Consider the following 11,520-nt stretch of genomic DNA (forward strand, 5'->3'; position numbering starts at 1 on the left):
TCCCCAATAATCATTTAGATAAAAGAAACATACATGGATGCTCAAAATGTGGTTTGTAGAGGGGATTCATTTTAATGTCTGTAAAGCACATTTCAAATGCCTTGATGTAATGTTCATAAAATTCATAATGTTTCAAGTCATACATATTTTAATGTCAAAATCTATGGGCAGTTCAGACAGTTTAAATATGTATAGAATTATTCAATGTATCTTTAAATATGTATTCATGTTTCATTGAGATATTTCAAAATGAGTGCATTTTTAACATACCTTTCAACATCACTGTTCTCAATGACTATGACCAAAGTGATTTTGAACCAGTTAAGAGTATAATCTGAATTAATTATATTTTTTTCCCTTGAATTCAGATCAAATTGATGGCAAGTAATACAGACACATCAGATATGAAGTAATAATTCTTTCTTCTGAAAAATGTATGGAGTGTCTCAATATATGATTTAAGATTTAAGACCCATTTTTATATTTCTGGGACGGTAACTGCACAGACTGTTTCATAGAATCCACTCTCTGTCCTTGGTGACTTACAAAGACACAGACAAAGCCTCTGTACCTCCAGTTTCCCAAAGTTGATGTCCTTCCCTAACTTTATCGCCCCCACATTCTCAAAGGGTCGATCACCTCCCTCTACCTTAGCCAGCGTCATGTGATAAGACGGGGATCTGGAATCACGATGCAACCAGCCGTTTTTTCTGAAGGCCTGTTGAATGGGCGCATTCAGGGTCTGGATTTCAGATAGAGGCTGTGGAACTAGGTGCAGAACCTTCCCAGCAAAATGCTTCAGCTTTGGAATGAAAGTGAGAGAGATGGGCGGTTTGCGCAGCTCCTTCACGATAGTCCGGAGCAGCTCAGCAGCTGCACAAACTTCAGCTGGTCCAGAGAGAGACAGCAGGGACAGGGTGACATGGAGCTTTGCGGAGCTGACCCAGTGAGGTTCTGACTGGGGCAGGTGGGCCAGCACCTTTGCCTGAATGCGCTGGAAGGCGTGGAGGGAGGCAGGAGAGTCGACTCGAAAGCCAATGAAGTGAGTGGGCCTGCATTTCACTCGCCCTGGCCTTGGCTCCTGGGGACCTGAGGGCTCTCCGGAGGAGAGGACCTGAATGAGAAAAGGGATTCATGATGAACCATTGTAAAAGCTAAATGTGCAAAAAAAGAACACAGTTAATGATAATGCATGACAATGATTCTGGAAGGTTTATACATCCACGCATAATAAAAGTGTATATAAGTGTATGTGCATGTATATGAATCGTCTTTTTACCCGTCTTTCAGGAGATCGCAGGTGCTCTTTATCTTTTTCCCCATCCCAGTCACCTTCCCGTTCTTGCTCTTCATCACTTTTAATCTTATTGTTTGTCTGGGAGATTGACAGTTGTTGTGTTAAATTCCCCAAAGAGTGCTCTTCACCAGCCTCGGTTTCATCTGAGGACGTCTCACTTCCTGTTTGCTTTTTGCCTCCTGAGTTACCTCCTGGAGCTCTAAAAGGGCTCCCATCTGAATCTGTTCTACATGTGCTGTCATTTCTGGTTCTTGTATTGTCTTGTTCCCCCGTCTGTGCCTCAGTGGAATTTTCATGGCTCTCTTCACGTTCCATGTATGGCATCTGTTGTTGTTCTGCAGAGTCCAGATTGTTGTCCTCTTGTTGTCTGATATCTTCTGTTAGAAAGACCATTATCATTGAAAAGAATGTTAAAATGGTCAATTTCTGCTTTTTCCACTCCCTGCACAATGGACATATAAAAACATGAAAAATATATATATATTTCGCTTGTTGGAACCACAATGCCCTGGGTTAAGGACTATTTAAAGCTGTGTCTGAAAAGGAGAATTTCATGTATTTATGTTACAGTTTCTTGCCTCATTAAGTGGGTCAGTCATACCTTTAATAATAATAATAATTATTATTATAACAATAATAATAATTATAAAAAGACATGTTATGTTTTGGAACTAGGTATGTTCTTCCGGTTCATAATTTTTTTTTATTTTACCTACATTTACCACTCACCTTGATGTTGGGCTTCACCACCAAAAGGGGGCATCACAGTTTGTCCTGTTGAGCCAAAGACTCGGTCAGTCCGGTTATCTCGATCCCACACACGCTGCCCTCGGTAGTTGAAGTACTGGATCCTGTGTTTGGGGAGGGCCAATTCTTCTGAGTAATCACAGTCGGCCACGGTGATGTCCCATGAGAAATCATCAAAGGGCCTCTCCAACACTCCAAGGAAGCGGTCTAAATGACCCACCACAAAATCAGCAGAGTCTATTGTGGAGTCCCACAAGATTCTGTTGATGACATCATCAGCTGTGCGCATTCGAGGCTTCTTTAGTGGCTCTGAAAAGGAAGTAAAGAGAGAGTCTTGAGATGAGAAAGTATAGGAATATGAAAATGCAGAAAGTAAAGTCTTACCATTGTTCTCTAAATCCGTCGTTTTCTCTTTCTTTTGTGACTTGGACATTTTTTTCCTGTTCCTTTTGTTTTTCTCCTCTTTCTCTGAGCCATCCAAACATTCCGGTTCTTTCTTAGAGATCTCTACAGTGTCAGAGGAAGGCATGCTACAACAAGAGATAAAAGAAAGATGCATTATAACTAATGCACAGAATACAGCTGCCCTGCACCACAAATACATTATTTCTACTGTGCATCTATGGGAGAAAATGATGATTGACTGCATGCTGGTGATTATTACAGTGCTGCCTCAGTTGCTAGGAGGTGAAACAGAGACCTGTGAGACAGACGACATCTGTCTCCAAAATGGCACCTGCCCCGCAGGAAGTGCCTGCAGAGGTTTGCACCTGCTTCTTCCTGTCTGGCCAAATCTGTCAAAGATTGCCCAACAAAAACAACAAAAATATACCAACATCAATATTTACCTGTATTTAACCATCTCTATGACAATGTCATTACGGTTGGCACAAAGGGGATGGATAGGGTGTTTTCTCTGTGTGTCTACTAGTGTATTGAACACCTGCTGATGATTAAGTGCAGTCTAACATAGTAATGTGTAAAACATAGAGCTGTAGCGCCATCTTGAATATATGAAATGAAAAGGAATTATCTTTTAAATCTTGTCTTCCTATGACACTATGATACAAAACTATGAGGGTGAAAACATTATTTTCTTCTATCTTTATGTTCAAGAGCCAACATTTTTATAGGAATCGATGGCAGTGGTAGCCTAATGAAACATAAAATGCAGAAACATTCTTGTCAAGGAGGCCATTAATGCCAGCAATATTTATCAAGTTTTCCATAATAAGAATGATGGTGAAAGGGATACAGAAGATATGGAATAAACACAGGAAATCTGTCTGGAAGAGTGAGTAGCAACAGTGAACAGTGGACAAGCATTTCAGAGCAACCACCTGCCCTGCCATTTTTTTTTTAAATATGAAAATCACCACCCACCCTGCTTCTAATTAGCCCACCAACCGTATTTACACTCGAAAACATAAGAAACTTCACAAGACCCTTTGGAGCACAGTTCTTCACTAATAATATAACAGGGTGTTAACTTAATAAAGACAGGCCAACCAAGTCACTTACCTACTTCTTTTATTGTACCTTCGTTAACTACAATTGCATCATCAGGTAGCAGAGAACAGGTAGAGTTTGTCTGTTCTGCCGCTAAGAAACTCTCCTCAGTAGCCATGGTCTGATTAAAACTTTGAAAACAAAGCAGAACCTTACTTCATTTTCACGGACCTATTTATTACATGAAACTAAATTGCAATAGTCATCATTAAATTAGCCACACAAGGAAATAAGATAGGTAAATAAACAGCGAAAGGCTTACGTCTACGTTGTCTTCCGTTGAACTGTAATGCTAACGTAGCAATAGGAAGAAGCAAAAATAGTTCAATACGATCTAATGGTTTTGTAAGTTGACTAGTTACCATGAAACACAAACTTGATTTGGCTGATTCACTTATGAAGGAAGAAAGCCATAAAACACTTTGCGTAATGTTGCACTTTGAGCACGCCCACAGATGCACGCCTCACAAACACAGACATGAGTTTAAATCGGGTTTAAATGGGTTCATTTGATATCATCGTGGTAGCACGTTTTTGCCCAGTTTCATAATGTCACATCAATAAAATAGACATTTAGACAAATTACTCTAACCGCAACGCTAGAAGTCTTTCGGCATTTACACTAGTAGATGACGGTTGTCGGCACTGTTTCCCTTTACGACATGCAGCATTTGCTTATGGGAAATGTAGTTTTTGAACCGCGCACAACATCAGGGTGCTATTTACGACGATAAACACATTTAAATCTACAAATGCAACGTAAAACGTTACTGACCAACATGATAACCACTCACTTGTTCTGTTACACTTTCCTTTTGTTCTGCATTTGCTTGACATCAGTGTGAAATCTGGGACGTGTGAGTCATCTGCACGTCTACGGATCCAAAGCGCGTGACTCCTCAGATCACATGATTAAGAAAGACAGCTGAGGAAGTATGCTACAAAATGAACACAATAACATACAATAAGAGGACCTGCTTTGGCTGAAGAACGATAGTACACATGAGGCTTGTGACTTTTGTCAACCAATTTTTGATCGGTATGTTTGTCGATGACTTTTACAGACGGAGTTGACAGTCGAACCGATTGTGTTCTTTTTGTGATGTCCCAAGGCTAATGACATCATAAACAATACCACGCATTGAGCAGTGAAGGTAAGTGTAGCCCAGTTATGTCAAAACTTTATTTAGTTCTAAAGACGATTGTCATGTTAGGCACATTCAATACAACATTGCTACGAACAGCTCCACCATATATATTGCTACTTGGGTGGGAAGCCACAACCCAGTACACGCAAATTATGATGTAATTTTATTTTCCACGTCATACCCTGAACTTAATTGTGTCTATCATTCCCCAGATGAATGCCCTCGTAGCACTTTGCCATTTCTGTGAACTCCATGGCCCTCGAACCCTGTTCTGCACAGAGGCCTTGCACCCTCCATCCCCCTCTCCGCAGCCAGGACAGTCTATTCCAGGAGAAAGGGACAGGGATGCAGACAGAGAGGGAGAAGGACTCACCATGAGAGCCCACAGCTCAGCCACTCAAAGGGCTGACATGTGTGAAGTGAGTTTTTGTGGAGAGCCAGAATGATATTCTAGCTTGAGGTCCATAGCCTCTTGAGTTTGTACACTGTGGTTTAGTTTGCACACAAGTGTGAGTTCAACTTCTCTGATTTATTTTCAAGTTTAGTGCTTTACACACTCTCTCTCTCTCTCTCTCTCTCTCTCTCTCTCTCTCTCTCTTTCTCTTTCTCTATATCATTATCAGGGCTGTAGGTCCCTGCCTGCATCTCACCCTGGGTTTGTGAGTGTGGACAGTGAGACTGGCATACGCTTCCTGAGTCACCAGCACCCCAGGCAACCTCAACTTTTCAGTGTGGTTCGGCAAGCCTGTGTGCGGAGCCTCAGCTGTGAGGTGTGTGTGTGTGTGTGTGTGTGTGTGTGTGTGTGTGTGTGTGTGTGTGTGTGTGTGTGTGTGTGTGTGTGTGTGTGTGTGTGTGTGTATGAGTGTGTGTGTGTGTGTTTTACTCATATGAAAAATGCCAGAGATGAGTATGAGTGTTTACTGTTTCGCATGTCCTCAGTATAAACATCACAACATGCATCTAAAATTCTCCGTTACCACTTGTCTCCGCAGGTCTGCCCTGGAAGGGAAGGTCCCATCTTCTTTGGTGATGAGCAGCATGGCTTTGTGTTCTCCCACACTTTCTTCATCAAGGACAGCTTGGCAAGGGGCTTTCAGCGCTGGTATAGCATTGTCATGGTTGCCATGGACAGGATCTACCTCATCAACTCATGGCCCTTCCTGCTGCGCCACCTCCGGCTCACCATACAGAGCCTACAGAGCACAGCACTCAAGGCAAGCTATGAGACTGCTGTCACCACCCATAGTTCACTATGCCTCGGAGAGAGGCAAAGTGAGCTCTCAAGGGGAGGGCGGTGTAAGGATAATGGGGGATATGACTCCATGAAGCAGATAAAAGCCTACTTAAAAACATAACTTTCATTCTCTGTTTACAGAAACTGGGCTACAGACAGCGCATGTTGTACTGTGAAGGAGTGCTCTTACGCATCCCGTACCTTACAAGCCCACTGTATGCCCACTAAGCTGTTCTACAATACCTGAATGCTCTCTGCCCACCTTACATATAATGGATATCATGTTTATACCATGTTTGTATGTATTGTGTACATTTACCACATGTATGTGTATGAATTCATCTGCCATGTTTCTGATTGTCTCCCCTCCCCTTCTGCCACAAGCCCCTTCCCCTTCCTTTTCTATCTCTACCTCTCTACCCGAGATTCTGCTCAAGGTTTCTTCCTATTAACAGGGATTTTTTCCTTGCCCCTGTTGCCATTGTGCTTGCTTCAGGGAGGTTCAGGCCCTGGGCTCTGCAAAGCACTCTGAGACAATGTTATTGTTTTGGCGCTATATAAATATAATAATATTGAATTGAATTGAACATGTCACATTATCCGTCTTCATCTTCCACAGAGCTGAAATGTGAAGATCTTTTTTTAATATCCCAAACTAAGTAGAACAGGATTGTTTTGACTTTAGATATCTTTGGGTATCATTGAGTAAACACAAGTTTTCTTCAGAGGAAGAGTATTTGTATATGTGATCTCTTTGTGCAGATATCCCAGTGCTTCAGCTTCAAAGGCTCTACTTGTCTGCTTTTATCAGCTTTTGTAATAAAATTCCATTACTGCAAGCTCTTTATCAAGGGTCTTGTCCACCCAGAGGTGTGTTGTAGTACCAAAATTCCCTGAATTTCTGGAATGTGCAAGCAGATTAAATTAATGTGCCCTCAATACTCCAAACTGAACTTCTGGAGTCTATACCCTCACTGGTGACGTTAACGTCTGGAACATGTGTAACCCTTTATCTCTGTGACCTCTGACCTCTAGGTGTTTGACAGCGAGCAGTGTGTATGTCCTCAGAGGGCCGTGCGGATGAACAGCGCGTTTTCCCCAGCCGTCTTCCCCCACCAGAGGAGTGGGAACGCTGCCCGATCCCTGTCCTCTCTCACGCAGCACCCCAACTTATGGGAGAGCCTCCACTCCTCATTTAGCTGGTGAGTATCACCCATGTAAACTCATGCGCTAGTGCGCACACAATCGCACACAGAGTGGCAGCAGTCCAACCTGTAGCCTGTGGGCATCACTCTGTTTGTGAACATCACCCATGTGAGCGCACACCCAGGCTTTATTGCATTTTGGCAAATAGGACTCACATGAGGTCCTACACAGCATCTCACAAACACAGTCTGCATGCTAGACTTTTGCTCCTTAAGTCAGCCTTATCACAGACAAGCTCACCCAGACAATACAGCACATTTCCACAGAGTTCCACAGAGAGGACCCAATCACAAGACATTGGTGGCAAAAGGCTAAAGCAAACAAATGCTTTACTAAAAAACCAAGAGCAGGGAACCAGGAAATACCAAAAACAAGAAGACGGCTGGGGCTAAAACAGAAAGTTTAAACGGAAGAAGCAAAAGGTTAAGAGCAGCAGCCACAAATGAAACACGACACAACAAACTGACAAGACACTGACAAACACAGAACTTAAATACGAAGAACGATTAAACAAGAACACTGACAAACGGCAACAAGATGTAATAGTTAATGTAATCAGTGAGGGTCAGGAGAACTTAGGAATAAACAGAAGCACATAGTAGACAGAGACAAACAAAAGAACATGGCATGGCACAAGCAGAACATAAGTGCTTTTAAAAAAAATATATTATTATTATTTTTTACTAAAATGTTCTGTTTGTTTGTTTTGTTTGCTCTTTTGTGTTTTTTGTTTTGTTTGTCTTTGCCCTATGTAAAGCGTCTTTGGGTACCTAGAAAAGCACTATATAAGTTTAAAGTATTATTATTATTATAATTATAAGACATGACATAAAAGTTCATGCTGGGACCTTCACAAAATCAATGTAAAAGTTCATGCGGAAACCCTGACAGTAATGAACTAAAGAAGAGTTTGTGCGTGCGAGTGTGTACTTGGGTGTGGGCCAGAAAGAATGTTTCTTTGTTCGATCTTTGTAGTTCCGCGTGCATGTGTGCAGATATGCTTGTTTTCCTGCAGGTTGCTAAGGGCTTGTGGGAGTCGCCTTACAGAAAAGCTCCTAGAAGGAGCTCCTACAGAAGACACACTGGTACTCATCGAAAGACAGACAGGTGAATATACATTTTCATCACATTATCCTGCCATAACATGCTAGACAGTTTTGGGGCAAAGTGCCTGAATTCTGTTCAAATATACCCTATGGACAGTGTTGGGGAGTAATGGAATACATGTAATAGCGGTGTTGATACAGATACAGTTATGATTTAAATTGGTTCTCAAACCAACGCTGGTCCGCAATGAGGAGACTGCCGGTCCACAGAGCCCTTCCACTGCCACAGTCAATGCTCGGTGCTTCTGTCACTTGCAAGGTCACTGCACCCTTGACTGAACTTCTTGCATAGTAACATTTTTCTCCTGCTACCTGAGTTATTATTCAGTCATGGCATGCTCAAAGCAAGTAAGACCTGAGTGGATTCCTTTTTAAGAAAACAACCAGCAGCTATCAATGCAAATTTACATTTACATCACAATTATAAAAATGTACGTACATTTTATTTCCAGTGATTGCATCCTTCCAAAGCCAGTGTGTGTCATTTGCTTAACCAGAGCAGAGGCACCTATTACATTAGAATGATGTCATTAACCTCTTTTTTCACCTCATTATTTCCAGCCAAACCATGTCTGATTTGTTAGGTTAGAGGTTAGCCTACGTCGTGCAAAAGCTGTTCAGGTTCAGGTGCATCCTTTCTCTGTCTCTATCAGGTTAATAATGCTAAATAAGTCAAATCAGTTTATCATGCTGATTGTGTTTGGCAATAACATTACTATAGCTATGCGTTGACATTGCAGACTAGAGGTGGATACAATTAGGTTAAAAGGGTTAAAGTCTGAAAATGATTTAGTTCTTATGTGAGGTCACCATTTTCATTCAGTTTCTTATTTAAACGAATTTACCTCTCAAGAGCCCTGCTGCAACAACATTCCACCAGTTTGAGGTAGCAATGAACCGCCCTTTAAATGGCATCCAAACCCAGTCACTGAGGCAGTGTGGTAGAACGCTATGTAACCATCAGAGGATAATGACAATATGTCATCTGCTTCATGGGAGGGAGTGTATACTGCAGTCTAGCTGAGGGAGCAGTTAAAGATCGTCTGAGGAACACTAATGGGCTTTCTCCTTAGTCCTGTGTTCATGATACGTGCAGTAGGGAGAACTCCGACCTAAGACCTCTGCAATAATGTGATTTACGATTTACAATTTACAATCTGGTTGAATAACCAGCCAAGTGAACTACTGACCCATATTTTGTTTACCCTCATCCTTTACCAATATTGAAATGCTGTATGCAGTTTTTTTATTGAACGGGTGTACACTTAAGGGTAATTGAGCTGAACATGTCAAGAATACTTTTTATTGTAGTAGTTATGTGCACATGTAGCTACATTCAAAGTGATCATTCACATCAATAAAAAGCAGACGGACATCTGGTTCAACTCAAAAATAGGGTGAAGTTGATCAGGCCCCATGATCACGAAATAGCCCCCTGTAATGAGAGAACAATCTGTCCACAGAGCAAGAGGAGGAGAGGAGTGTGTGGGAAGGGGCTGAAGGGGGTGGTTCTACACCTCCGCAGTTTGACGACTCAAGAGGGGACGATCTACCTGGGCCAAAGTTCAAATCCCTTAGACATTTAAGACAGGTAACCAAATACTGATTACGTAAAAGTGCATGCACATCCAGGGTACAGGTACTAACCTGCACCAGGCTTAGTCTCATATCATACACCATGTCTCCCAAAAACATTTGTTCCCTTAAGAGGGCTACACATTACACAAGCTTTGGAACATTTTGAAATTGGCAAGCTTTTCATGAATTGATATTTCAGACTCCCTAATTTGTCTGTCATGAGAGCTAATTCATTTGACAGGTCATCAGACCTGAAATGTAAGGTTGTGAGGCCTTACACAAACCCCTCTGGAAATAAGATGCTAAACACCTTACGACTTTTGCTACAGTTTTGCAGCTTAGAGACTTCCTAGCAATGAATCTCACAGGTCTTGACATATGGTTACAACCAAAGCTAACACAAACATAATTGTAATTTTATCTGTAATCTTTGTGACAGACTGTGACTGCATGCACAATGTGACATGCCTTTAGTGGCTTTAGGACAATGTACTATAGACATACATTGAAATATATGAGGGTTAATTAACAAGCTATATATGTTTAAAATTTTCCACAAAGAGTGTGCAGAGAGTGCTTCTGTAAGAGAAGGTACATCTCCCATGTGCCTTTCCTCAATTTTTTTCATGTTTGAAAGTCCAAGAAGGTGTTCTTATTTGTACATCTGGCACACCCCTTTGCAAAGAGCAAGTTTGTAATCTAATGTAGAGTAAAGGGTGAACCCTATGGAAATGACCATTTGACCCTGATATCCGGTTGTTTGCGTTTATCACTATCACTGCATTTATCACTGTTCTACACAAGAAGATAGTCAAATATGTGTCTCTTTTTTTTCACTTTGCTATAACACTGACTGGTCAACAGGTCCTGGGAGCTACAGAGTTCCGTCAACTGGCCTGGCATGTGCTTATGGGAAACCAAGTGATATGGAGGGGGGCCAATCCAGTTCTCATCCATTCAGCTTTCAGCATGCTCAAGGTCAGCCAATCAGCAGTTTGAAGTCAGCTATCATTGCACAATACCACTGTTGGTGTTGGATGACTGTAATTACTTTGGAGATGGAAGAATACAAAATGGCTCTCTGAAACAGTTCTCAGGGACTTCTAAGGTTCTTGCCTATGAATCTGTCCAGTTTATAACCCATGTCCTAATGGTCTTCCTCTATCCCAGCAGGCATTGCTCCCTGTCGGCTGTGTGCGTTCCGTATACTACAGCTCTAAGTACGAGGAGGCATATCGATGCAATTTCCTGGGCCTAAGCCCTGATGTCCCCATCCCCGCCCATGTCAGCTCATCAGGTACCCTCACTATACCATAATGTGCAGAGGTCCATGGATGTCCTCTCTGGATCTGATCCGTCTGTATACATCATCCATCATAAGTGTTGACTCTGTGTGGTCATCTTTCCAATGACATCTTGCTATTTCCCACTTCCTTAGAACCCTGTCAACCATCTGTATTTTCTCTCCTGTTGAGGCAGTAAGCCGAGTGAGGGAAAGTTCATTTGAGATTAATAATATCACTTCTTGTAAGCCATCAAAATGTAGTTATGTGGAAGAGCCTTCTCCATTTTATATTCTGCGCTTTGTCATAAATACATTTTCCAACTCAAGTGACACTGAACACAAAAAAAGAGAAACGTCCAAGTCCCCACAGGGCCTTGAAAGGCATACAACCTTAAAACAGGGACCTGTTC

The 11,520-nt window shown here is 41.8% G+C and overlaps 2 protein-coding genes across 7 annotated transcripts in view; one reads left to right on the top strand and one right to left on the bottom strand.

Moving 5' to 3' along the window:
• Positions 1 to 47: 47 nt before the first annotated feature.
• On the bottom strand, positions 48 to 4,448 carry leng9 (leukocyte receptor cluster (LRC) member 9). Of its 5 annotated transcripts, none has more exons than XM_031576324.1 (7): positions 4,348 to 4,436; positions 3,816 to 3,845; positions 3,566 to 3,684; positions 2,709 to 2,838; positions 2,027 to 2,574; positions 1,280 to 1,674; positions 48 to 1,114 (listed from the first exon to the last, which is right to left on the bottom strand). In XM_031576324.1, exons 3-7 carry the CDS (start codon positions 3,669 to 3,671, stop codon positions 479 to 481), a joined length of 1,815 nt encoding a protein of 604 aa, XP_031432184.1. In that variant the 5' UTR covers positions 3,672 to 3,684; positions 3,816 to 3,845; positions 4,348 to 4,436; the 3' UTR covers positions 48 to 478. The 5 variants fall into 5 exon arrangements, with proteins under 5 accessions (XP_031432184.1, XP_031432187.1, XP_031432185.1 ...); XM_031576327.2 differs by lacking the exon at positions 4,348 to 4,436 and having other exon boundaries at positions 2,027 to 2,353; positions 2,429 to 2,574; positions 3,816 to 4,275; XM_031576325.2 differs by lacking the exon at positions 3,816 to 3,845 and having other exon boundaries at positions 4,348 to 4,448.
• The window catches only part of flcn (folliculin), an 8,780-nt gene continuing 1,632 nt past the window's right edge, over positions 4,373 to 11,520 (top strand). Inside the window, exons 1-10 of one of the 2 annotated variants that reach the window (XM_031576329.2) lie at positions 4,373 to 4,486; positions 4,618 to 4,707; positions 4,914 to 5,120; positions 5,325 to 5,471; positions 5,694 to 5,915; positions 6,971 to 7,137; positions 8,157 to 8,248; positions 9,711 to 9,838; positions 10,690 to 10,803; positions 10,999 to 11,122. In XM_031576329.2, the coding sequence (XP_031432189.1) occupies positions 4,914 to 5,120; positions 5,325 to 5,471; positions 5,694 to 5,915; positions 6,971 to 7,137; positions 8,157 to 8,248; positions 9,711 to 9,838; positions 10,690 to 10,803; positions 10,999 to 11,122 (1,201 nt within the window). In that variant the 5' untranslated portion in view covers positions 4,373 to 4,486; positions 4,618 to 4,707. Of the gene's footprint in view, positions 4,708 to 4,913; positions 5,121 to 5,324; positions 5,472 to 5,693; positions 5,916 to 6,970; positions 7,138 to 8,156; positions 8,249 to 9,710; positions 9,839 to 10,689; positions 10,804 to 10,998; positions 11,123 to 11,520 lie in introns of both variants that reach the window. The other variant, XM_031576330.2, reaches the window with a different exon arrangement.

Source organism: Clupea harengus, chromosome 11 (genome assembly GCF_900700415.2).
Source record: "Clupea harengus chromosome 11, Ch_v2.0.2, whole genome shotgun sequence".
NCBI classification, from domain to species: domain Eukaryota; kingdom Metazoa; phylum Chordata; class Actinopteri; order Clupeiformes; family Clupeidae; genus Clupea; species Clupea harengus.